Below are 26,437 nucleotides of genomic sequence, written 5' to 3'. Positions count from 1 at the left end.
ATAAAAGGAAATTTAATGTTACATTATTATGATTTTTTTTTCCTTTTTAGCTAATTAACCAATATAATTTTTTTAAAAAAAGTAAAAGTAAAAACATTAATAAAGGGCCAAGTGACCTTTATTGTAAGTAAGTGGTCCTAACAGAACTATTATATGGTATATTTAAAAATATAACTACTGCTAATAGGTATGTATTTAAAGGATGTAATTAAAAATAGTCATATTGCAGTATAAATTGTATAAATTATGTATAGTAAACAGCTTACATAAATTATTTCTTATATTAAAATAAAATAATTATTAGTTTGATCATATAAATATCAGAAGATCTTATTTTATAACTCAATAGATTTAGGCTTCCATACTAATTGTATTATCAAATTTTTTTTAAAAAAAATTCTATTATTGAATACAAATATAAATTTAATGTTAAATGAAAATCAAATCAAAAAAGTGAATGTTTTTTAAAATGCTGCCATAACTCTCATATCTTCAATTTTCTTTTGAATTTCTGCCGGAGTTCTATCTAATTCATCGGCAATCATTCTTTTCTTTTCCATAGGTAATAAATTATATTGTTCACATAAATCACCATCTACCACACTTTTAACAGGTGCATAAAAACTACGATATTGTAGATGATCACGTCCTGCTAATGGAGGTGCTTCATTTCTCATATGCATTTCAAGTGTTTGGAAAAAATCAATATCTTCTCTAGTTAAAAATGGAACAAATACTCCAATATTACCCATAATGCCAGTATATACAAGAATTTCACGTCCTCCCGCAACAAGAGTTGTTCGATGAATTGATGTGAGAATATCACCAACATGGTAATGTGATATCATTGATACCTTTCATATTTAATAAATTAGATATAGTTAATAAAGTCATATTTTAATAAGTTTTTTAATACAAAAAGATCTGCTTACCTTATGAGGGGCACCCATTAAATATCCTTTTTCATACATTATTTTATTTCCAGTAGGATCCTCATCAACCTCTTCACTTGTCTCTGATGGAAGTCGATCAATAAAAAAATTTCCAAATTTATCACCACCAGCTAATGTATCATAATCTATCATTGTAGTGGTCGTAATCCATCGTGGAGTAGTATCATCGGCAAAAATGATAATTCTATTATCATGTTGCCTATATGATGCATAATGTATTGACTCTTGCATATCACAAACAATTATGCGATTGCCTTGCGTATGTAAATTCACTATACAATTTGGGATTGCCTATCATAAAGAATGAAATTAATTGACTTATTCATGAGAGATATAAAATTATATATACGTTTTTTTTTTCTTTTCAAACCTTTGTTTCACATTTTCGTAACAATTTTCTTTTTCCTATATCATATATTCTCAATGCTTTGCCAACACCAGCTAAAAGCTTTCCTTGGAAGGGTAATAACGCTAGTGGAATATCATCACATTGAGTCTATGTAATAAAATAAGGTTAAAAATATTTTTATATTAATGAATTATTACGATTTAAATTGTTACCTTATGAAGAAGGTTTAGGTCATTCCCATCTTCATTAAATTGATATACATATAAATATCCTGATGAACATGTACGGGGTGCCAGATTTGCATCTTTTGCAGTTCCCACAACAAGGAACAACTCATTATTATGACTATGGAAATTAACCATTGTGATGCTAAAATAAATGTACACCATTAGTAAAAATAAAAAAAAGAAAGTAGTACTATCAAAAGAATATGTGCATTTTTTACCTAAATGCAGCTTCATTTTCTTCAAACTCAATTTTTGACGTAGTATCGCCTAAGAATGGATTGATGATACGAATACATGAAGCCCATTTTCCAGGTTCGGCTTTAGGTAATCCGAATACTTCTGGTGATAAATCCAGTAAACTCGGATCAAATCTCTTTCCTTCACTAATCTTTGCATCTAAAGTTCTTTGTTTTTCCATCGGAGAATAAGTATTATGTTCACTCTCAATCACAACAAAATTTCTTGAAGGTGGATGAAGAACAAAGTGACGTGGTGTATAACTAAGTTGTATTATAGCCTGATTAAATACTGTTCCTAGTTTTTCAACGGCAAAAATCCTCAATGTATTTGCCGAAATAGCTACGATCCCTTCAGGTACTTGAGGCGAAGTAAAGTTGGAACCATATTCAAGCATATCATATGAAAGAGGTGTTAAATGTAACCGAGATTGAAAAGTATAACTTAACCAAGGTCTACTTGAAAGAGCTAAGACTGCTGGAGCCCCTTGTATTGTAACCCGGAAAAGTTTTACAGGACGAGCACCGAGAAATCTAAAAGAAGGATAATGATTATAATAATATGATAAAATATCAAAGTATTTAACTATTAATACGTTTATGAAGTAGCTCACCTCTGTCGTGTGTCTGTCAATGAACCAGTTATGGTATCTAGCATAGTTCTCAATAAAACACCATTTTGTAATCCTATGTTAAGGTATAATGTTCCATGAGATGCGTCAGTACCAATATCCATCATCTCAATAATAGATAAAGATTGTGGAGGAGCACTAAGACCCTAGGAGAGTGGCGACATCAAAATTGATATTCGAAAAAAGAAAAAGAAAGCAAAAAATGACAATAAACTTTTATTATGACTTACCTGAGTACTAAGTACTTCTAATGTATTGTCAGGATCAAGGGAAAGAATCCTTACAGCATTATCATCACAACCTACAGCCTATTTTAAGAAAAAAAATTGTCTGTATATTAAAAAAAATGAAACGAAATACAACCAAATGATCTATGAATATACTTTACCAAAAATCTTGATCTTTGTCTTCCTTCGGGTACTTCACCAACACTTAAACATGTTACATTAGATGACATTTCTTTACGTTCTTGATATTCATTTAATTGACCTTGATTGTCTAATTCAAAGTATACAAGCTCGCCTCCAGTTAGTGCTATCACAACCTGACGTTTATTTGTTGCTGCCTTTACGATCGCTCTATTCCCAGGGGTTTTCCATTCATTAACACGACGATCAGCACGAATATGTCGAATGCCTTGTGGATATATCTTCAAATTTACAGTACGTGTTAATTACAATAATAAAAATTATTTCAACACATTTAGCATAATGATAAAAAACCTGTAGTAAAGCATCATCACCAAGTTGATGTACGTCTAATGTAGGTGTTGTGGCAAGAAAACCAGTATCAGTTACTTCTTCTACTGTCTCGCCAATAGATAACACAAGTGTAGCATTTACAAACGATACTATAATATAAGCATCAAATTCATCTATATTTTGTAAAATCAATAAATTGTTAATAATTCAACGTATATTCGTGAGCATACTATACGACTATCATACCATCTGACTTTAATTTTGTTGTCCATACTGCATTAGGATTTCCTGGTAATTCAGAAACGGCCATTTCAGAAATTTCTAGACCATGTCTTAAAATACGAAATGTTGACCCAGCACCTCTTCCACACAAAGCATATAATTGGGGTGTATCATCATCCGTGAGATTTAGGACCTAAATTAATCAATATATAAATATATCAATAACAGGGAATATTAGTAGCTTGAGGAAAAGAAAATAATTTTTAAATTACTTTAGCATCGATTAATGGATTTAAACTCTCCAATTCATCAGCCCGTTCCAAGTTTTGAAGGTCACGCGGTGTAAAATATGCTGAAATATCAGTATCGGAATCCATAAACTCATCGCTAGACCATTCAGGTTCATCATTATCATCACCAAGACTTGTGAATGAATAGAGTCGACTAATGTACGCAAATAAACAATTATTAACGATTATTGTTGTATAAAATAAAAACTACATAAGAACAAGACGAAATCAAATAAAGATCAACAGTAAACAGGTCAACATACTGATTTCCGAATTCCGCAGCTACAAACAAAAAACCAGCTCTAAGTATACATAATGATGCCGCGACAGGCACGGTATCAAAATATTTAATTTTAATTGCATTCACCTTATCATCCTCGTAATCAAGTGTAACTTTATATATATCACCTTCTTCACTTTGTAATAAAAAGAAGAATACACCTTTCATTTTATGCATAACACCTGCTACAATAATTAATCCACGTGAAGGATCCTCAAGAGGATTTCTGCGACGTGGTATAGGTACTCGAAGTTCAGGTACACGTTGATGCTTATATGTTATAAAATTCTCCGAACAAACTAACACTCCTGATGGACCATCATTTCCACCGGGAACTAAAAAAGATTTATGATTAATGGAAAGCTCAACTTTTTAAACCACAAGAATATAATAATAGTTACCTGGAAAAAGTAAATTTGCTCGAGCGTCAACAGGATCACTCCATTTTCTCACTACATGATTTAGACCAAGATCTAATTCATAATATGTTAGCATCTAAAAATTTGTATATAAAAATCAACATAATGTTAACGTATAAGTATAGTAAATAAAATAATCTAAAAATATGATATTTATTCGGTTAAATGATAAATTTTGTAGTGTACGTATTAACGTTACACAAACGCGAGAAGTCATGTGACATTACCTTTTCAGTACTATTGAACGCATCGCCTGATGGATCCATATCAGCATCAGAATAATCTACTTCTAGGCACGCAAATACAGGATTTTCGTATCCAACATCTAAGCCTATACAATGGTGAACTAATGTATGCGACTTATGGGCCTCCAGTGGTGAAGATATTGTCAAATTAGCCGCCGAGTCACGGTTAAGGATATAAACCAATTTTTGTTTTTCAATAGCACCTTAATGTAATATATAGTAAATTAGCTTTCAGTAAATTCATAAGCAACTCAATAAATAAACTGATAATTACCTATCATAACAGATCTGCCTTTTGGATCTACTGCTAAATATTGACCAGGAACAATTCTTCTGCATCCTGATTTACCAAAAGTTTCTTGATGAACTTTTTCGAATTTATTTTTTACAATATTGTATTCTAAAATGACTATACGCCCTGAATCTGAACCGACTATAATATAATCTGGTTTGTAGGTGATGGATAACAGATATCATTACAGTTAATTAAAATTTCCCAATAACTTATTAACTTTGTTTCTCGAAAACATAACATCTTCACCTTTTGAACCTCCTGTTAACCTAAATGGCGTCAACGATCTTATTATTCCAAAAGCATCGTGAGTTAAAAGCGTTTGTAATTTACCCGAATTTGGATCAGCTTTTAATAGTTCCAAACGAGTTACTCTGGAAATAACGATTTCTTGTTGTTTTGTACCTGAAAAATGGCCAACCACAGCAACATTTATGGTAGTTGGAGGTTGTAAAGTTAAATTATAAAGAAACATTTTTTTTTTATTTGCACCAGAATTTGGTAGAAATCTCACCGGTTCCCAAAATTTTAATAAGATTTACACAGATCTCAGATCCGAGTCAGATGACTTCGCATTTAGAGGAGATTTGATTGGTTGACATCTTATCACATGATTTTAATTGAGACAGTATAAATGCAAACTAAGAACACTGAAGCGAACACTGATCTGTTTTATCAATTATAGTTCGATAGTTCGCAATGGACAATAGTGCTGTGAAAATCGCACGATCTTCGCCTAGACCGAAAGTTTTTCTTAACAATAAGTCTTCCACCGAAGATAAAGATAATATGAAACAGCAACAGCCGAATATCAAATCAGAAAAATGGGAACGTTTTCAAGAATTAAAAAGAAGGCGAGAAGAATTTGAAAGTAAATCTAATAAAAAGAAGAGGAAAACAAGCAGTTTTATAACAACTCGTAAGTTTTTATTATATGTCCAACTTTTTAATTAGAATTTTTAACACAAGCTCCTCATTTTTATTAGAAGTTGAACCGTCATCGACACAACAAAAACATACTAAGATAAAGCGAAAAATAAAAACATTTGATATAGCAGACCCTTCAACACTCCCAAAAAGTATAGCAAATTATTTACGTATGAACGAACATTTGAAAGGTGTTGATCATGGTCGTTTATCGACAAAAACTCGATTAGAAAAAGAACTTGATAAGGCTGTTGAAAATGGAGACTTAGAATTAGCTTCAAAATTGAGCGACCAAATTGCACAAAATAATTATGAAACAATGGTTAACAAAGCAATAGAAAGAAAAGAATTTGATGAAGTGAAAAAGGTAATTTTATTTATTTATTTTAGAGGAAGGATGTATTATTAAGTTCAAATAACTTTATTTAGAGGGAAGAAGAAAGGAAGGCTAATAAGAAAAAACCTAAGTTATATTGGGGGTATGTATTTTATTACGTAAAATAAAATGTTATCAATAATTAATATTTAAATTCTGACCATTTTTATTATAGATTCGAAACAAAACATAGATGGGAGACAAAGAGTAATATGTAACACCAAAGAGAATTGAAAATGAATCCGTTGTATGTATTAGTATATACAAAAATAGATGTGTGATTATATTATTTTATACGTAACAATATCTTGTAATAATTTATGGGCGAAAATAACTGTTTAACTAATATAATCGTAAATCATAAGTGTGAAAAATGGATTTTATTTGATAAATAACATACTATAATGATGCCGCGTTCCTAATAGTCGTCTGTGATTTTCCTTATTGTTATTTTTATGAATGATATTTAGTTAAAGGATAAGCTGAAAGTCTATCGATAGCTAAAATTTGTATATCAGGACGTGGTATAGACCAGTTATTTCACGAATTCATCGGCTTCACCGTGATGATCAATTCTAGCGAAATTAAAAGAAATTTAATCCGGATGAAAAACTAGATAAAACCGCTACGGATCGAAGCATTACTGAGAATAAAACTCTGACCCTCTTTATGTTCGGCTGCAGAGTTATGTGGAGCTTAGGGTTAGGTTGGGGTTAGTATGTTAGTTATCACAATCGTCACACCCTTCTATGTTGGTTCCTACGCGAGTAATAATAACCCAAACATTTTTTTTTTTGTTTCATAATCATATATCGTACATATCCCTTAAACTGTAGGGGTTAAAATTAATTTTAAAAATTTTTGAATTTTTAAAATATCTTAAGATCTAGTGATCATAAAAAGATGAAATTATATTTGTTAGATTCCTCTTATTAAGGCGCATTTAATGGTAATAAAATCATAACTCTAAAATTGATAAATAAAAAGTTATAATAATTTATAAATTTTTATATTTTCTAAGTTATCCTGTCACATAATATTTGTAGAAGGACAATTTTATTTCTATCTCAAATGGTGGTAATTTTATTTAGGGTTAATGGATAAAAAGATATTTCAATTTAAAAAATTTAGCTACTATTTGTTATAATTTGTCGATCATTTACTTTTAAAAAATCATTAATTAAATTGAACTTTTTTTTCAATTTTTACTTAGAAAATACTATAGAATTTATTACAAAAATATTGGTTTATATAATAAAATATTTTAAGGTATTTAAAAGTGTCTTTAATTAAAAAATAAAATTGCAGGCAAATTTGGCTGCAAAACAGTTTAAGGGATAATATATATATAATGTTACTTCATATTAGTCATTCATATCTTTAATAATTATTGATTTATAGAAATAAAAAACAGTTTGTGCAATCACATAAGCATAATTCAAATAACTATTATATATTTATTTTAAATCCGCAGTGAAGTACAGTCGCCACTGGTGTTTTGGTTCAGTATATAGTAAACCAATTACGTTGATTTCGGCACCATTATCTATAGCAAAATCCACGCAGTCTTTCAAAAAGATGCAGAGTCGAATAAGATTATTGCAGTTTTTATAAACATTAGTTTTTTGAGACGAAGGGCTGACAAAATCTCCGCAGAAAGCCAATCAATTGCACGATCACGTGAATCTATATTTGCTTTTTTAATTTTTTAATGGATCCAGTTCAATTTTTTGCGTTGGCACGAATTCTTCATGAATTTGTTCGAGTAAGGTCGATCCGAAAAGATCGATCATGAGTGGTGAATGTGAATTAGGGGAGATCAGTAAAGTTGATGGCAAGGGCCAGTATTTCGTAAACATTTGATTCAATAAGTAAGCCCTCTTTCCTTGCAAGCTTCAACGACTGATTATGATAGTTTCGGAACAGCGAGGACACATTAATTTCTCCTATATACAGTCAAAGCTCGTTATAGTGAACTTTCCGTTCCACTATGTAATTTTTTCCCTTTTTTTCACTATAACGAGATTTATTAAGAAAATTCACTATATCGAGAGAAATTAATTATAAGAAAAAAAATCAATAGGTCACTATAACGCGATTTTACTTAATGTTCACTATAGCGAGATTCACTATAACGAGCTTTGACTGTAGATATCACCAGCTGAATTTTTATCTTCGAAGGTTAATCCACGTGGAATATCGTCAATTGACAGGATGATACCTTTCCTCCAGGAAAGGATTATTATCAATATCAATATCAATATGTATTTTGTTTTGACGTTCAGCGACACTAGGAAGTTCAGCTATCAAATCTTTTGCCATTGTGTTACGTGATGGTGTAGTGTATCCATCAGACTGGTGATACTGTTCATCATCCGATGGCACTAAAGTTAATTTATTATCGTTGTTGACATTCTCAAATGGTTGTTGTTCATCTTGAGTTTCATCTGAGACATAATGTTCAATTTTTGTACGTTTTGTTTTCTGTTAATGATCACTCTAAGTATTAAAATACAGGATGATAAGTTTCTGCTGATTCTCTAATTTCTATCATAAATAAAAAAATGTGAGTATGTTATACCTCCTTTTGATCTTCCTCTTTGTCTCTTTTTGACACATTAAAAAAAGATCCGCCGTGAATACTTCCAGTATTGCCCATTAAGGGGTTTCCTGTAAAGGTTGGATTATGATTTATGAAGGGTCCAGCAATATCTTTTTCACACATTTTCTTCCATTCTCTTGACACCCGATAATCGGGCCGTTCACCCTGATCAAAAGACAAAATAATTGGCTAAATTCTTAAATAATGTTCCTAGTTTCTACCCGATTCCATTGCTTTTTTATTAAAAATTCATTTATAAAGATCGGCTTATGCGGAATGTGCCGTTTTAACCGTCACCGTTCGCGTTCGCGTTGTTTATATTTATCTCAGCAACTTTTTTTTTCTTGAGTGGTCTGATGCTTATTCGTCACCCCCTGTAAGTGTTTGCAAATGTTGTCTGCGCCCTAAACTAGTTTCGTGGCTCGAGACAGAGAGCGTTGAAGGTCCTGCCACGCCATCAATTCATTGGTTTAAAATAAAAAAGCTCTTGTACAGTTTTACTTATCTTCTTATATCGATCGTGAAGAGATCGTGCTCGTTTACATCTTTCAGTATCTTTATCAGAATCCATTATAGTCTCAAGGGACGTAAGATAACAACCTATCTTATCTCTGAATGATTCATTAAGGAAGTCTGTGATATTCCAGTTGCCATGTTCACACTCGAAATATTTATGCGATAAAAAAAACTAAGGTCCCTAGTTGAATCATACGGTGTTTGCAAGGTATAACAGAAACAACGCAGAAAGAAACTTACTGAAATTGTGAAATGACAGATTCACCACGTGATTGTCTATTGTTACTTTTAGGGATACGATAATCGTCCCAAAATCTATGTCATTTATTTTTGTCATTACGAACTTTTTTATAAAACAATGAGCACAGCTTCAAACTTTTCAGATAATGAAAGTAACTTTAGTGATCTTGATCAATTTGAAAACCAGGAGGAAAGTATTAATGCAATTTCCGAAACTATTGCAGGTCTACTTGAGCAGGTAAGAATTTGTCTCCTTTTTTTTGAGAGTAAAGTTTTTTTTTTAAAATATTTTATTTTTCTTTTCTTTTTTTCCTAGCTTTCCAACAATGTGTATCAATATGAGGTACATGTTCAGTATATTCAAACTCTTCGTAAATCAGCATTATTTGACGAGTTAAAAGAAGCACGAGAAATGATGCATAGTATTTTCCCTTTATCTGAAGGTATTTTGAAGGTTTAGCTGTTTCTATGTTTTTGGAATTCATATAAAATTTTACCCGTTTTTTGCTAACTAAATTACCACTTCTTATTTTGAAAGAAATGTGGCATGAATGGATCGAAGATGAATCACGTATAGCTTCCACAAAAGAAGAAAAGCAGAGAGTTATACAACTATATTCCAAAGCTGTTCAAGATTACCTATGTAGGTCATTTATTTTGCCATCTTTCTCTGGATTTCAATTTATAAGGCGATTTATTTATTTTACGTGTTTATTCGTACTTATTCATACTAGCGATTAATCTTTGGAAGGAATATGTAAGCTATATAGTTCAAGAATACAAAAACGGCCTGAATGAAATGGAATTGGAAAATGAATCTGAATGCACTATCACGTTAGATCAGGTCCGCAAAATCTTTGATGAGGCAAATCGGGAAACTTGTTACTATATAACAGAGGTAAGTCATTTTTATAAAGATTTAATATCACAAAACGTTTACTTAAATTATTCTTTTTAATTAGAGCCACCAAATATGGGATGCATATAAAGATTTCGAAGTAGAAATTCTGGAGGTTGTAATTTGATTTAAATCATATTTTACTTTTATTTGATAGAATTAATATTAAATTTTATTTGACAACAGGCCTCACCCCGGTAAATATAGTTAAAACATAATATTGTAAATTGCATGTTATTTTATCTCACAAGAATTAATATTAGAGACGAACAACAAAATATCAGAGTAAAAAAAATGTATGAGAGTCGACTCAAAATCCCACATGCGAGTAAATATATGTTTATATAGCATCAGTTTTTTTTTTATATCTATTAATTGTCATTTATCTTTACGTAGCTGTGGATAAGACGTTTAGCGATTATTCGTCATTTATAACAAAATATGATAATTTTAATTATGAGAACGTCATGATAGAGACAAATAAATATGTTAGTGAAACCAAGGGCAAATATTATGAAAGAGATCAATACGAAAACGCATTGGTATGTAATAATTTACAATACTTTCGTTACGAATTTTGCATGTATTGAAATTTATTCTTTCAACACATTAGACAGCATCAAATAACCCGTTGGACAAATTCATGGATTATATTGATTTTGAAAAGAAACAGAAGAAACCAGTTGTGAATGCAATTCGTACTTTATATGAGAGAGCAATTGCTAATTATTATTTTGATAATACTCTTTGGGAAAATTATATGTTATTTTTACTTGAAAAGTATTTAATAGATAAGAAGGTTTCTATTAGCATTCTTATAAAAACAGCTGAGCGAAGTGTTCGCAACTGTCCTTGGTCGGGAGATCTTTGGGGTCATTATATAAGGATTTTGGAAAAAAACTTTAGTTCTCCTGAAGAAATTGTAAATATATATAATAGAGCATTGTCAATCGGTATGCTAAAGAATAATATTGATGATCTAATAAAGGTCATCATTTCTAATGTTGATTATGAAAGGAGGAAAATTCTAGCTTATAAAGGACCAATAAGTCAAGAAAATGGTTCTAGTCTTGTAAATCTTCTAGAAGAAGGAATAAAATTAGTCAAAGAGAGTAAGTTATTTATCAATTGTTGTCATTTGTATGAAAAATTTTTTTCTTACATTTCTTTTATATAGCTTTTCAAATTGATGATCCTTATTACCGGTTAGAAAAGTATTTGATCGAAATAGAGGTAAATTATTTTGGAAAATTTATTTGAATTTAAATATAATGATCATTAAAGAGTATCATTGAAACTATATTTAAAATATTTTAGACTTTAATCAAAAATCTATCCAAAGCGCGACAAATTTGGAATGAATTATGTAAAAACCATCGAAACGAATCTGAATTTTGGATTAGATATGCAGATTGGGAAAAGTATGTGTTTTGGCTTATATTAATTCAATTGTAGTTTTAATAATTTATTTTAATATATATTAGAGCCGTCGGAAATCTTGATGATGTTCGCAAGGTTTACAAAAGAGCTTCACAACAAAATACCGACTGGCCCGAACGCATATTTGACGCATGGGAACATTTTGAACATCAATACGGAACAGTTGATAATTTTGAACTCGCTATAATATTCATAAAAAAACAAATGACAATTGTTGCTCAAAGACGTGAAAGAGTAAGTATTAATACCCTGCAATGAATTCTTTTACAAGTATGGAATATTTTCTATTAATATTATAATTAATTATAGGCTGCCTTGGAAGAGGCCAAGAATGCTCAAAGCGAAGGATTATCTCAGGTTGTTCCAGCGATGCAAGTTGCTGAAGATAATAAATCCTTAGAGGCGATCGACTCTATATCTTCTGAACAATATTCTGATACAAAAAAAAGAAAACCCGAAGATGAGCAACAAATGGAAGAACTCCCAGTAGCAAAAAGGAATAAAGGTTGGTTAAATAAATAAGTCAAAGAAATTTTTTTTTCATATGATATTAAATTAATTCAATATTAGCCCAACAATTTGAAAAACCTAAACGGTAAGTGTTTTTATTTATTTATTATTTATTTATTATTTAATACTAATTTTAATTAATATACATAACAGAGATCGAGAATTTGCAACGATAATTGTTTCTAATTTGCCTTTTGATGTTAAAGAAGGGGAATTAAAAACCATTTTCCATGAAGTATATTATTAAGTTTTATTAATCAGTAATATTATATTTTAATATTAACATATCTTACTTTATGATTAAAAAATATTATAGTGCGGAAAAATTAAGGAGATTCGTTTTCTAGTGGATACAGTTAACGCACAGAAAACTGCTTATATCGAATTTAATGAAAAAGTAATGCGATTATATAATTTTCTATTTCTAATATTTAATAACTAAGAATAATGACATATTCTTCTATAGGAAAGCGTTCCCGCAGCTTTAACTAAAGATAAGAAAAGAATTGGTGATCAAGAGATTTGTGTGTATAGAATATCAGAACGTATATTATACGTTACCAATTTTCCACCATCTATAGATATAGAAGAACTTTTTAAAAAGGTATTTTTGTATGATATAAATCTTTAAACTATTTACAGAATTTATTAATTCTACCTGCTATAGTATGGAGAAATACTCTCTGTAAGAAAGCCAAGTACTAAACACAAAACAAACCGAGTTTTCTGTTACGTTGAATTTAAAGAAAGGGTATTTAATATTAGTAAATTCATTATTTAATATATGAAAAAACTAATAATATTTTATTCTATAATATAGAATTCCGCACAAGCTGCTCTTGAAATGAATGGTCGCGAATTAGAACCTGGAAAAAAAATTGTAGTCATGATATCAAACCCATTATTAAAGAAAGAACGATCGGCACCAATGTAAGTTTAGGATTCTAATTTTATTTTACCTGGATTGTTTATTTATTCATTTATATATTTCATAACTCTTAGTCAGACGGAAGTTTATGTTCGAAATTTGCCTAGCAATGTTGAACAAAATGAACTAAAATCCCTGTTTCAAACAGTAATATTTATATATATATATATAGTTATACTGGCTTTTAGTTTCTTTAATTATATTTACTTTCTTTTTTTTATAGTATGGCCCAGTAACGTTCGTTAGAATTCCCATGACGAATGATAACAAATGTAAAGGGTTTGCATTTGTAGAATTTGAAAACAAGGTAATTTCTGCTTATTGATTTAATTATAATTTATTTAACTAATATATATATATATCTTTTAGGCGCATGCGAAAGCATCTCTCGCTTTAAATTCTACGGAATTTAAAGGATGTGTTTTAAACGTTACACTTAGTGAAATTAATCGTAATCAAATTCAAAAAGAAGGTAAAATCAATGAGCGTGAGAAAAATAAAATATCTAAACGTAGACAGGAGGGATTTAAGGAAAGGTATGACAAAAACCTCTATTAATAATTTCAATTTACAATAGTGTTTATTTAAACAAACTATCATACTACTTTAGCGAAAAACGATCAAAAACTGTTGCTTTTACTAAGTTACCCAAGGATACTACAGAAGAGAGTATTAGAAATATGTTATCTCAAAAATTTAAGGTAAAATAAACCATCATATTTATAATTGCATTAATTATGCATTTAATAATATTTTTTTATTTTGTCAGGATGAAGCAATTAGCAAAATTACTATGTCTCATGATAGATGCGCCTACGTTGAATTTGAACATATTGAGGTAAATGAGATACTTAACTAAAACTGAATTTAATTGCTTATTTATTTAAGATTTGCTTTTTTCTTTTATTTATTAGGATGCGGGAAAGGCAGCATTACATTTTAATAAGTATAAATTAGAGAACACAATTATTTCTGCAGTAATTAGAAGTGATTTACCTTCAACTCTTGCGGAATTGGCTGTTCAAAGGTCTTTATAGAATTTTGTGATTCGCAATAATTTATATTTTCTATAATTACCTTTTACCTTTTTTTTAGGGATGATAAACCTGCAAAAATGACCATGGTTCCAAGAAGACTAATCGCACCTTCTAGTAAACTTGGTACAAAAAGGGGACCTGGAAAAATTGGTATCGGTAGTTCTTCAAAAAAAGGGCAATTGGTCAAATCTACCAAGGATTCAAATTCATTTACTGAAAATCAAGATGATGAAACAAAAGATGAGAATAATTCAAAGAAGTCAAATGATTATTTTAGAAACATTTTTTACAATTCTTCTAATTCTTAATGAATTGCATTAATAAACCAATTTTAATTTCTTATTGTATTATAATTGAAAATTGAAATTATTTAATTGTTTAACTGAATTCTTGATATTATATTTATTTTAACAAAGAGGAGAACTAGTTAAAAAATTTTAACTTAAAATAATAATTCTTAATTAAATAAGGTGTTATTATTTTATATTTTACATATTGTATTCTTGTATTTTAATAAAATAAATTCAACAAGTTTTTATGATTTGATATTTTTAATTATATTAAATATTAATTTTGATTTTTTATAAAGTAATTATATTTACTATATATTTTATTTAATTATTTAATTAAACAACTTATTAGCAATTCTAAATATCTAAATATACTACAGTACTATATTTATATGTAGTCTGTAATTCTATAATTCAAATAGAAAAATTATGCAATACAAAAAAGAAATTCATTTAAACATTTATTAAAAAATCAACATTAGCATTAAAAATTTACAACTTATATTATTATTAAATACATATTTATAAATACAAATATATATATATTTAGTTAATTTTAGTAATAATTTATAAAATAAAATATAATATACAGTCAAACCTCTATATAATCATACTTAGTCACATCACATAAAATTCCTCTATATAATCACATCCTTGAGAAATACCAACATATATAATTATTATATAAAAAAACCTTTATATAATCACATCATAGTAAAAGCCTCTATATAGTCACCAATTTTTATAGAACTGATTAAGTAACTATATAAAGGTCAGATTGTATTATTACCTACTAAAGCTAATGATAATTATTATTACTGGTAATTTTTACCAGAATCCCAAAGATTACTAAAACAAACCAAATCTTACGTAACCAAAATTTTAAAATGTGATATCTCAGTCAATATTGCATCTAAAAAAATGAATTATATCAAAATGTTCATCTTGTTGAGATAAATCTAACAAGTTAAAGATCAATTACTGAATTCTGAGATAGCAAAATTTAAGGCTAAAATCTATATATAACTTTATACATTTGAAACAAAAATTAATTATAAAGTTTATATAAATTCAAATCTGAATTTTTTAGTAATCTTCAGAATCCTTTTTTACCAACTAGAAGTAAGCAGTGTTCTGGTAGGCCACCAAAACTTGCAGAAAGAGATATAAGGCATATTGTAAAAATCATTAAGGAAGATAGACAACAATCTTTAGATGAAATAACAAAAAAATTTAATGATGATTTACCAAGTCCAGTATGTAATAGTACTATAAAGCATATTTTACATTCTGAAGGGTATTTTGGTAGGGCAGGAAAAAAAAAACCATTTGTTTCTGAGGCTAATTGTAAAAAAAGGTTAGATTGGTACTGTGAAAGAAAAGAATGGGATACTGAATGGAATTTCATTATATGGAGTGATGAATCTCACTTCTTATTATTTCAGAATGATGCACACCACTAGATCTAGCGTAAACCACATGAAAAATATGATGTTAATTGCTTGATTCTGACTGTAAAATCTGGAAGTCAAGGAGTTATGATATGGGGTGTTTCGCAAAAAATCAACTTGATCCTTTAATTTAAGTTTCTGGAAATATTACAGGTTTAGTATATATTAACATATTAGAAAATCATCTTCTACCCTTTTATAATAATTTAGAAAACAATTTGCAATATTTTTTTTAAGATAACAATGCGCCAGTTCATAGAGCAAGAACAGTTTCACAATGGAAAGAAGATAATTCAGTATCAACTATTCCATGGCAGCATAGCCTGCACAGAGTCTAAATCTTAATTCGATTAAACATTTATAGGATGTTTTGAAAAGAAAAGTTCAGACACATAAACCTCATCTAAAAAATATTAGAGAATTAATGGTAGTTTTAGAAGAGAAATGGAATAACATTGAGCCCGAAATTTTAATTAATTTGGTTGATAGCTTCACAAAGGTTTCACAAATGTGTCCATCCCATATTCGCAGCAAATCATGTGACTTGATGACGATAAAAAAAAAAAGGTCACTCTTGGATCTTCTGAGATTAAACACTACAAATTCACGTTGCAAAGTAAGGTCATCAATTACTGGTGCTAGTGACTCTGATTCTTTTGTATATAGGCAGATGATTCTCTTAGTATCTATAAGGCTTCCATGAACTCCATGCAGGGAGATGTAGTTAACATTTTCTCAAATAGCTTTAGGAATGGCAAAAAATCTTTGGACTACTTCCCTGTTTATACATATGACTATTTTTGTCTCTTTTTGTAACTTGTGCAAGCCTACAAGTTTCCAGATAAATTAGATTCCAGTACTCATTTATTAAGTTCAGTTTTTTAGTAACTCTTTTTTTTTTTTCTTTCAATATGCCAAGAAGGGTTCAAGCTATTTTAAATAGCCATGGTAATCCAACTAGATATTAATAAAAAATTTGAGTTTTTCTAAATAAAATGATATAAATTTTTTATAATGTTTATAAATAAATTGTTGAGAAATTAACTGTCAAAATATGTATTTTAATTTCGCAAAGTTAAAGTGATCAGATACTTTTTACCGGAAAGTGTATATTATTTGTATAAGATTTTCTACATTTTGAGTATCTGATATGTGTAAAATATGTGTAAAATATATGTAAAATAAATTATTTCTTTACCAGTATATAATAAACTTATTTATACTAAAACCTTATTATAATAAATTAAAATTTTTATAATTTTATTAAATATAATAAATTTATTTTTCTATATATCAGTTATATAATAATATTATACTCATTATAATAAATGAACATGTGATTATATAGTAATTTAATCTAAATTTATCAGTATTAATAATTTTTTTAAATATTTATAAAATTATAGTTTAGATCAGTATTATAAATTTGGTTCAAATTATTCAAAACAAAAAACTAGTTTAGTATATTATATAATAAATTTACTTTATATTAAAACTTTGAACAGTTCAGGTTAAAATGAAAACTGATCTGAAACTGGCTCAAAATTTGGTTCAGTTCAGTTTAAATCTTAGAACTGAAAAACTGGCAGTTTGATTTAGTTTAATCTAATTTTCATAAAAATATGAAAAATTGAATAGCTAACCATTGAATAATTGTAAAAGTCAAGTTATATATTATTAGATTTATTTTACTAAGATATATTGAATAGTGGTAAGATCACATTTCTAGTATTAATAGATAGTTTTCTAATGCCCAATTTTTTATAAATTATTTAATATAAATTAACTTGTGATTTAACAATACTAGAGATATAATCTTATCACATTCAACACATCTTATTGAAAGAAATCTAACAATATATAGTTCAACTTTGTATGATCATTCAATAGTTAGTTGTTTAATTTTTTGCATTTTTATAAAAATTAGAATAAATCAAATTGAATCATCAGTTTTTTAGTTTAGTTCTTATAGATTTCAGTTTTAATCTGAACTATCTACAGTGCATATAACTTAGTCCCAACAAAAAAATTTTTAAGCGGCCAAATTTTTTATATTATGTAATACTTAACCCTGTAATTTTATTGGTCAGATTTATTTAATTTAAGTTATAATTCTTAATTCTAGCCAGAATTATATATAATTTTAGTAATTTTGACCAGATTTACATGTAATTCTGGTCAGAATAAAATGGCCAAATATTTAATTCAATAGTAAAATATTTCAACTTTGAATTGCTACTACTTTATTAAAAAATACTTTACAGGAAATTTAAAAACATAGTTTTATTAAGCTTAATCTGGTTTATCATTGTACGTTTATACTTTATGTTTATCTTTTTTTTTGAATGAATAGTAGTGATTTAAATTTCATCAAATTTAATTGCTGGGACTAAGTTGTACGCACTGTATAATCCAGACTAAACTGATCCGTTTAAAGCTTTATTTTATACTAAATAAAATTTCCAAAGTAGAGTTTTTATTATATTTAAAATTAAATATATTAAAAAAAAGTATAGTATAATTGATAATAAATAAATAATGATTATTAGGATCCTAGAAAATATATAAATAGGTAAGATTTAGCCAAAAAAATTTTACTATGAGCTCTAAATATTTCTTCAGAGCCAGAACAGGAATTTGAGATTTGCAAATCAAAAATTATTGAATTGAATTAAACCAAATTTGAATTGAATCTGAATCGATTCAATTTGACTGAATCGTTTGCAGAACACTAATATTCTTGTATTATTTATCCATATCACATGATTTTTCTAATATTTAGAGTTACAATGCTTTAAGGAATTACCTATTTATTTTATAAAAAGAGGAATATTTTTTTTTTTAAAAAAAAACCCTATTATTTCCAATTTCTTATAAAATAAATAAAACTAATATAATAAATAAAGTATTAGAAAAATAAATTACCTTAAACAATTATTAAATTGGTATAATAAAAATATTTGTTTAACAAAACTTTCAGTATAATAAAGCTTTCATTTGAAATTAAGATATTTAAATATTCATTTGTTAAATCTTATGAAATTAGATATTCAAATATGCCAGTATCATGTAGATTCAAATATATGCTCATACAAGTCTAAGTTGTATATAAAATTTTCTGATATTCTAGAGGGGTGTTAAAATCTACCTTATGGTAATATAAACTAAGTATAATCCCAAAGAAGTTAGATCTAGATTGCATTCAAAAGCCAAGTTAACACTTTTCTACACCAGAATTTTTCATGATTTTTGACATGCAGAACGATACTCTATAGTCTTTTATTGGGACAAAATGAGGTTAAACTTTAATGATTAAGGTTAGACTTTGCATCTGAAAGTAGACTTTACATTCATTTTTCTTTTTAAGTATCATTTTAAGGCATTCCTGGTATATATCAAAAATAAGTCATGCAGGAGCTCTATAGTCTTATTATTGGAAGGTTAGTTTATATTTTTAATTGCCTATTTAAGAGTAAGATCTAAGGAAACTTAAATACTCATCAATTTCTTACTATATTATAAGTTAATTTATTTGTTTTTCTATTATTGCATTATTCTAATAAGTATATTCTAGATGCTATATCACCAACAATCCAATCCATTCCACGAAGCAAATTTTCACCTGTAACTGCACTACAGGCTTGAATAGCCCAATGATGTGTTATGATAGAATCAAGTTCAAGACCCTAAAGACCAAATAAAGTTAACAACTTGTTTGAAAAAAATTAACCAGATTAATTTTACTATACCTCGCGAATTTGTTTATCAGTTAAAGCTCCTGGAAGATCCTGTTTGTTAGCAAAAACCAACAATGAAGCTCCCGCTAAACGCTACAATTCATTCAGAAAAAAAAATGATTTTCATGAATATTTACGTAGTTATACTTTAAATAAATAATTGCTAGCTTACTTCTTCTAATAATAATGTTTTTAATTCAACTTTTGTATCTTCCAATCTCATCCTATCGGCACTATCTACAACCCAAATCACGCCATCAGTTTGTTCAAAATAATTGCGCCAATAAGTTCTAATAGATTTTTGTCCACCAACATCAAATACATGTAACTTGTACCTAAATTGCATACAAAATTATTGAGCATTTTTTTACTAGATAATTTACGAAAAAAGACAATTACCCGTTATGTTCTAATGTTTTAATATTGAAACCTAAAGTAGGTGAAATTTTATCAATATCCTCACCATTTAACCGTTTTAATATGGTGGTTTTACCAGCATTGTCTAAACCACTATAAAATAAACAAGATATTAAAATGCTTGATAAAATTAAAGGCTTAAATACTTTATGGTTTCGCTCACAGTACTAGTAATCTCATCTCCTTTTCTTTTTGACGAATTTTTCGTAAAATCGATAATAGCCCCATCTTGAATACTATTTTAATGATATAGAAACTCAAATAAAAAGGAAAATTCGACCGATAATTTTATTATTAAATTAGTTCTGAAGTCGTGATTAAAAAACTGCGGAACAAACAAAATATCGATCATCTACCATTTTACAATAACAAGTGCGCAGTCGTAAATAAACACCGAAACATATAAAAGCGAGTTCGTTGATTATGAATCATTTCGAATTCTTTTTTTCTTTTTTTTTAAAAAGTTGTTTCAACCTCTACGTAAAGAAAAAAATTTTGACATATACCAATGAGTCTCCGAAGATCAGCACGTATCGCTAATAAGAATAGGCCCAATGAGAGTGTTGAGCAACTTGTTGAGACTTCAAAAAGAAAAGCAAAAGCAAAAAAAAGTGTTGAAATCACTGCTGTGCCACCTTCTGGAAAAAGCACCTCAATTGATAACATTAGTAATTTTGTCGAAGAAGAAATGACGGGTGTACTTATAACTCCTGTCGAAACGTTTATTGATAAGGGAAAGACAAAAGATAATTTTTTATCATTAGTCGATAATACTTCTATTAATAAAGGCAAGTCAAAGGAAATTTTTCAACATTCCGATGGCTCTAAAAGCATTTTTGAGCCCATTGACTCTTTCTGGTTGCGAAAAAGAAAATCAGCGATTAAACACAATGAGTCGAGTGATATTGAGTCTCTGGAGAACCAAGAATTTCAAGATAATCCAGTTCATTATATAAATGAAGATAATGATAGTGATGATTGGGAAGAAATAGACCTTTCTACATGTCAAGGTATAGCATAATTCAAGTCAAACAAATTGCTAATATTAAGAAAATATTTTTGATGCAATTTCTTTCGTTTTTAGATCAACTTGATGATCTTTCTGAGTCTAAGCCACTCCCGAATAAAACTATTCAAATTACTTTTGAGAAGCCTAAGATACAATACAAGTATTGTATTTTAGCTTTTCCAAATAATATTTATTTATTATGATTATGTATTTTACATAATTTTCTTTGTCAGAAATTAATATTGTGAAATAATTTAATTATATCAGAGCTCGAGGTATCACTAAAATTGAGCGAGCTATTCGACAAAATGTACACAAAGCCCACTTGTTAGCCCTACTCGCCCATGGTATGATTAGGAATAAATGGTGTAATGATGAAATGACACAGGCACTTATCGTTCATTTTGAGTACTGAGTATTTTGGACCATTTTATCTTATCAGAGGAAGTTTATACTTATTTGATATTTTTATAGGCAATAGCACTCTCTTTAATTGAGTATGACCTACAAGCGCTTTTTGACAAGGCTTTGGTAAAAGTTGACGTCAAACACGCTAACATACTAATTATAGCCTTACAAGATTTGTGTAAATGGTGGAAGAATTATTTTGTAATTACAAAACCTGGAATTCGAAATAGAGCATATCATGAATTTGGAGAGAACAATGAGGGGAAGATTGCCGAGGTATTAATCAATTTTTAATTGCTTTTATTTTTTGTTCATTACTAACAAAATTATTTAAATTAGGATGATGAATCATTTTCTGATTGTTTAACATCTATCAATGTATTTCGGAGGAGTATTAGTGTTGGTGAAGGAAGTCGTGATACTTCTGCACAGTTATTTGTTGCTGTGTTACGTTCCTTAGGAATACCTGCACGATTAGTATGTTCTTTACAAGCAGTATCATTTAAATTAGCACGTAAAAACGAGGCATATACTACTCGGAAAAAGGATAATGATTTAGATTACAAGGGTTCAACAAGTAGTAGCATGAATGATGAAGCCCAGAGAACACTTGGACTTGGAAAATATAAACTTGGTGCAAAAGGGAAGAATCGTAGTAGCAGTAAATCAAAGAGAGAGCAAAGTGATGACGACGATGATTATAGTTCTCCATCTAAACAATCTCGTGTTGATCGCTTGCGTAAGTCATGTAGTGTATTAAAAAACAGTCTTAAGAAAGATAATAGTAATGGTAAGTACTGATATTAATATTTATCCGCATGTCTTTGATATATTTTAACTTTTCAGTATGTTCAAGGCTTGCAAAATTCAAATGCGCCGCCAATATTCTGGTGTGAGGTTTATTTTGCAGCTTATAAAAAATGGTTTTGTATAGATCCAGTTCGTGCATTGGTGAATTCACCACAAGCAATGGAACCTGCGTCTAATGACATGGATAATGTTATGGCTTACATAGTTGCATTTGAACAAGGTAATTCAGTTACTTTGACTATATTACTGAACTGAAACTAATAAATAATGAAATAGATGGTTATATAAAAGATGTGACGCGTCGATATGCTTCACAATGGGGAGCACGGACGCGAAAATTAAGAGTGCCTGTCACCAAGGACGGTTATGATTGGTGGCATGAAACATTGTCTTATTTCGCACGTCCGTATGAAAGGGTATTTATTATTTTTTATATTCCGTAATATTTAACAATTATTAAATTTTGTTCTATTATTAACATAGAAACAAGATAATGAAGAAGATGCTCATTTACATAAATTGGAAGTTTCTGAACGTATGCCAACTTCTATTAGTGCTTTCCACAACCATCCTTTGTATGTAAGATACGTGCTTAGTATGTAATAATTATTTACTCTAATAATAAAATATCTGTAATATTATATTAATTAGGTATGCTCTTGAACGTCATTTGAAGAAGTTTGAAATAATTCATCCAAAGCAACCAATAATAGGGAATATTCGTGGTGAACCAATATATCCACGCAAGAATGTTAAACAAGTATGCTACTAATGAGATAAATTTTGTTTTGGAGGATTATTATACTTAAGTCCTTTTCTTTCTAGTTACATACAGCTGAAACTTGGTTAAGAGAAGGTCGACAAGTTATGGTAAAAAAAAAATATTTTATATATTTTCTTTCATAAATTTTTAACTTAACTAATTGCTTCTTATTTCTTAGATAGGTGAACAACCTTTAAAGCACGTGAAATCGCGTATATATACTTTGGCAAAACGTCGTGCAGCAAATATGGCTTCATTATATGACGAAGAGCCCCCCGAGTCTGGTTTATATGGCGAATGGCAAACCGAAGAATATATACCTGAACCGATAATTGACGTAAGTTACGATTGTTTCCCTGAATAATTTTTCAATTATATAAATATTGATAATTTGTTGATGACGGTTAAATAGGGTAAGGTACCAAAGAACTCTTATGGTAATGTAAATATGTTTAAGGAAAGCATGTGTCCAATTGGAGGTGTGCATATTCCAAGTAAGTTAATATTTTGCATTTATATATTTGTTATATATTCTTGAATATAATTTGAACTTTGTTTTTAAGTTAATGGAATTGGAAAAATTGCAAAGAAATTTGGTGTCGACTACGGAGATGCTGTGGTTAGTTTATGATTGTATTTTGTGAATCGGTGAACTTTATTTGTCTATTAAAAGCTTAAAATATTTATCTTCTTAGGTTGGCTTTGATTTCCAAGCTCGTCGATGTGTTCCAGTAATTCATGGAATTGTAGTTGCGAAGGAACATGAAACAATGTTACTTGAGGTAAGTCTTATTGAGGAATTATCATTGAACCTATTATTATTTTAATTTTTTTGTCGTGGGCAGGCATGGCATGAATATGCAAGTCACGTTGAAGCAATGAATGATGCAAAGCGAGAAAGAGAAGTTTTGACAAGATGGAGGAGACTAATTATGGGAGTGCAAATTCGAATGAGATTATATAATGATTATGTAAAACAGGATTCATCTGATATGGAAGAAGGAGAAAGTGAATTTTACCATGGTGAATCGGAAGGAGAGAGTGAATTGTATCACGGCGATACTGAAGAAGAAGATAATAATTATTTGGTCAACGTTGTCAACAAGAGTGGATCGAATAAACTACATGAAACTATTGGGGAAAAGACCATTATTGAAAGTAACAACGATAAATCCAATACTAATTTTTCAGATAATATGGATATTGAAGATGATTTTGTACGAATAGAAGAGAACGATACAAGTACAGAGGGTAGTATTACGTGGGATGATAAGGATGAAGAAATGTATACGGAAGATAAAAATGAAGCTATTAATATAGAAGGTGGCTTTATACGTGAGAAAGAATAAGACATTGATAGTTTTATGAGTGATGACGAAGACCTTCCAGAATAGATATTTTATTCGTCAATTAAAAAAAATTTTTTTTTTTATAATGATCTGCATATTGTATCTAAACAAAATAAAAATGTGCTTGTGTATCGTTATTAGTATTTATATATTGAAATCTATAAACTTGTGAAATGTGAACTCCTTTTTCCCCTTAATCCCATATAATGGCTTCTCGAGGATTTTTTATAATACTAATTATATTTGTAATAATTATATTTTTGATTCACCAAAATAATAATAAATTTTTATACTTTAAAAATGATCCAATAAATGGACAAGAACAATCTCATCTTTTAAATAAAGATAAAGAGATTATTTATATAGATTCTTATAATATAACAGAAGAAAATTTTATAACATATTTACCGCATAGCGGATTTCACAATCAAAGAATATCAGTAGAGAATGCAATATTCTTAGCGTGGCATTTGAATCGAACGTTAATATTACCGCCATTAATGTTTTTCAATGGAATACCTCCATTTGGTATGGCACCATTTGATCAATTATCTCAAAGATTATCTCAATTAAAACCGAATCAAAATAATTTTACAGAATGTGATCTTGAAGGAAAACATTGTATTACTGCGAATTATACTTTATATCATTGGGAAGAATTAATGAGTATGAAATGGGTCAAACAACATGTAAAGATTGTTCATAGAACAGATTTTTTTGATAAAAATTTATTGAATATTCTGAATATTAAAGAACAGGAAGTTTATTATACAAAATGTGACGTAAGATATCATCATAGATATTACGATTATTTAAATTCAACAATCGGTTTGGATGAATTTGAAAAAAGAGTTGATTTAGCAAAATTGAAAAGTCGAAAAGAAAAATTATTTTATTTTGGCAGTTTATATTCGATAAGAAGAGTTGTAAGAGAATTACCTGAAAGTAAAGAATTTTGGAGTAAATTATCAAGAGAATTTATACCTGATAACCCTATTATAATTAAAATTGTTAATAATATCGTGAAAAAAATTGGAGGAGAAAGAAATTTCTTGGGGATTCACGCACGATTAGGTAACGAATTTAGAACTGATGATAATTTTAGAGGAGCAGCAAATAAAACAATTGAATCGTTTATATTAAAAATATCAAATGATTATAGAGAATATGAAAATACTTTTAATTACGGTAAAAGTACAGAAGTTGCGAAACAAATTAGACAAACTATATTAACATCAACAAAATTAATAGAAACCAATGAAACCTCCTTCTTTGAACAATGTTCTTCAAAATTTACAAATGATACTTTACCCATAATAATCTTTTTAGCTACAGATGCAAAAAGGACTCATAAGTCTCTTAAAATTTTCTTAGAAAAATTTCCCTGTATATTTATGTTAGAAGATTTCGAAGAAGATTGTAAACCATTAAATTCATTAGAAAATCCTTTAGATAACGTTAACATGTATAAACATTTAATTCCTTTAATAGATTTAATGGTAACTTCACAAGGAAGTAGATTTTATGGAACTCCATCTAGTACGTTTTCTTTATATGCTATGAGATTAAATAATTTATTAAATACTTTTGATAGTTAGTTTTCGATAGCTAATAAATGTACACATCACTTTTAATAAAACGAAAAGAGATTGGCGATTTACGATTTTTTATCGTTCATCCCGTCTTTTCATATAATTATTCTGAGAAAATATAGTAACTATTATGATAAATTCTTTTCTTTTAAAAAAAACAAAAAATTTAAGAAATGACGAAAGGATTTTCTCTAGAATTATTACAATATTTTGCGCAGGTGCTTACAGTGCATTTGTACAACATTACGTGATAAGTTCTATCAATAGCTGTATTTCAATAGGTTATTAGAT

At 28.7% G+C, this 26,437-nt stretch overlaps 7 protein-coding genes across 7 annotated transcripts; 4 read left to right on the top strand and 3 right to left on the bottom strand.

Annotated features, from left to right (window-relative positions):
- Positions 1 to 84: 84 nt before the first annotated feature.
- Positions 85 to 5,367, bottom strand: OCT59_005116 (uncharacterized protein). Its single transcript, XM_066138171.1, has 17 exons — positions 5,096 to 5,367; positions 4,829 to 4,999; positions 4,537 to 4,757; positions 4,292 to 4,385; positions 3,978 to 4,225; positions 3,870 to 3,892; positions 3,593 to 3,764; positions 3,345 to 3,513; positions 3,120 to 3,271; positions 2,786 to 3,046; positions 2,628 to 2,705; positions 2,380 to 2,543; positions 1,748 to 2,299; positions 1,515 to 1,671; positions 1,324 to 1,449; positions 933 to 1,244; positions 85 to 854 (listed from the first exon to the last, which is right to left on the bottom strand). Exons 1-17 carry the CDS (start codon positions 5,319 to 5,321, stop codon positions 465 to 467), a joined length of 3,516 nt encoding a protein of 1,171 aa, XP_065997345.1. The 5' UTR covers positions 5,322 to 5,367; the 3' UTR covers positions 85 to 464.
- Positions 5,368 to 5,510: 143 nt separating this feature from the next.
- On the top strand, positions 5,511 to 6,569 carry OCT59_005115 (uncharacterized protein). Its single transcript, XM_025320433.2, has 4 exons — positions 5,511 to 5,765; positions 5,833 to 6,140; positions 6,203 to 6,252; positions 6,325 to 6,569. The coding sequence occupies exons 1-4, from the start codon at positions 5,546 to 5,548 to the stop codon at positions 6,365 to 6,367; spliced, it is 621 nt and encodes a 206-aa protein (XP_025171323.1). The 5' UTR covers positions 5,511 to 5,545; the 3' UTR covers positions 6,368 to 6,569.
- Positions 6,570 to 8,351: 1,782 nt separating this feature from the next.
- OCT59_005114 (uncharacterized protein) lies at positions 8,352 to 8,874 on the bottom strand (the record flags this gene model as incomplete). The annotated part of the gene is made up of 2 exons (XM_025311474.1): positions 8,352 to 8,633; positions 8,731 to 8,874. The coding sequence occupies 2 exons, from the start codon at positions 8,872 to 8,874 to the stop codon at positions 8,352 to 8,354; spliced, it is 426 nt and encodes a 141-aa protein (XP_025171324.1).
- A 751-nt stretch (positions 8,875 to 9,625) lies between these two features.
- OCT59_005113 (uncharacterized protein) lies at positions 9,626 to 14,628 on the top strand (the record flags this gene model as incomplete). Its single annotated transcript, XM_066138170.1, has 26 exons — positions 9,626 to 9,745; positions 9,824 to 9,950; positions 10,046 to 10,150; positions 10,242 to 10,405; positions 10,470 to 10,520; positions 10,592 to 10,602; positions 10,690 to 10,733; positions 10,802 to 10,947; positions 11,019 to 11,517; positions 11,583 to 11,638; positions 11,723 to 11,826; positions 11,890 to 12,079; positions 12,155 to 12,350; positions 12,416 to 12,440; positions 12,509 to 12,590; positions 12,672 to 12,752; positions 12,822 to 12,959; positions 13,023 to 13,106; positions 13,176 to 13,285; positions 13,358 to 13,430; positions 13,507 to 13,590; positions 13,653 to 13,819; positions 13,894 to 13,984; positions 14,053 to 14,121; positions 14,198 to 14,310; positions 14,379 to 14,628. The coding sequence occupies 26 exons, from the start codon at positions 9,626 to 9,628 to the stop codon at positions 14,626 to 14,628; spliced, it is 3,180 nt and encodes a 1,059-aa protein (XP_065997344.1).
- A 4,717-nt stretch (positions 14,629 to 19,345) lies between these two features.
- OCT59_005112 (ADP-ribosylation factor-like protein 2) lies at positions 19,346 to 20,540 on the bottom strand. Its single transcript, XM_025309495.2, has 5 exons — positions 20,379 to 20,540; positions 20,198 to 20,308; positions 19,971 to 20,133; positions 19,811 to 19,891; positions 19,346 to 19,747 (listed from the first exon to the last, which is right to left on the bottom strand). Exons 1-5 carry the CDS (start codon positions 20,441 to 20,443, stop codon positions 19,613 to 19,615), a joined length of 555 nt encoding a protein of 184 aa, XP_025171327.1. The 5' UTR covers positions 20,444 to 20,540; the 3' UTR covers positions 19,346 to 19,612.
- Positions 20,541 to 20,723: 183 nt separating this feature from the next.
- OCT59_005111 (uncharacterized protein) lies at positions 20,724 to 24,709 on the top strand (the record flags this gene model as incomplete). Its single annotated transcript, XM_025320436.2, has 15 exons — positions 20,724 to 21,225; positions 21,300 to 21,384; positions 21,492 to 21,612; positions 21,699 to 21,908; positions 21,972 to 22,422; positions 22,489 to 22,662; positions 22,719 to 22,858; positions 22,926 to 23,017; positions 23,094 to 23,202; positions 23,268 to 23,312; positions 23,384 to 23,542; positions 23,618 to 23,699; positions 23,769 to 23,824; positions 23,901 to 23,987; positions 24,051 to 24,709. 15 exons carry the CDS (start codon positions 20,724 to 20,726, stop codon positions 24,552 to 24,554), a joined length of 2,817 nt encoding a protein of 938 aa, XP_025171328.2. The 3' UTR covers positions 24,555 to 24,709.
- A 13-nt stretch (positions 24,710 to 24,722) lies between these two features.
- OCT59_005110 (uncharacterized protein) lies at positions 24,723 to 26,296 on the top strand. Its single transcript, XM_025320437.2, has one exon. The coding sequence runs from the start codon at positions 24,761 to 24,763 to the stop codon at positions 26,150 to 26,152; it is 1,392 nt and encodes a 463-aa protein (XP_025171329.1). The 5' UTR covers positions 24,723 to 24,760; the 3' UTR covers positions 26,153 to 26,296.
- Positions 26,297 to 26,437: the final 141 nt, after the last annotated feature.

Source organism: Rhizophagus irregularis, chromosome 13 (assembly GCF_026210795.1).
Source record: "Rhizophagus irregularis chromosome 13, complete sequence".
NCBI lineage: Eukaryota > Fungi > Glomeromycota > Glomeromycetes > Glomerales > Glomeraceae > Rhizophagus > Rhizophagus irregularis.
The sequence above is the reverse complement of the archived record's forward strand: the minus strand, read 5'-3'. Positions and strand labels throughout refer to the sequence as shown.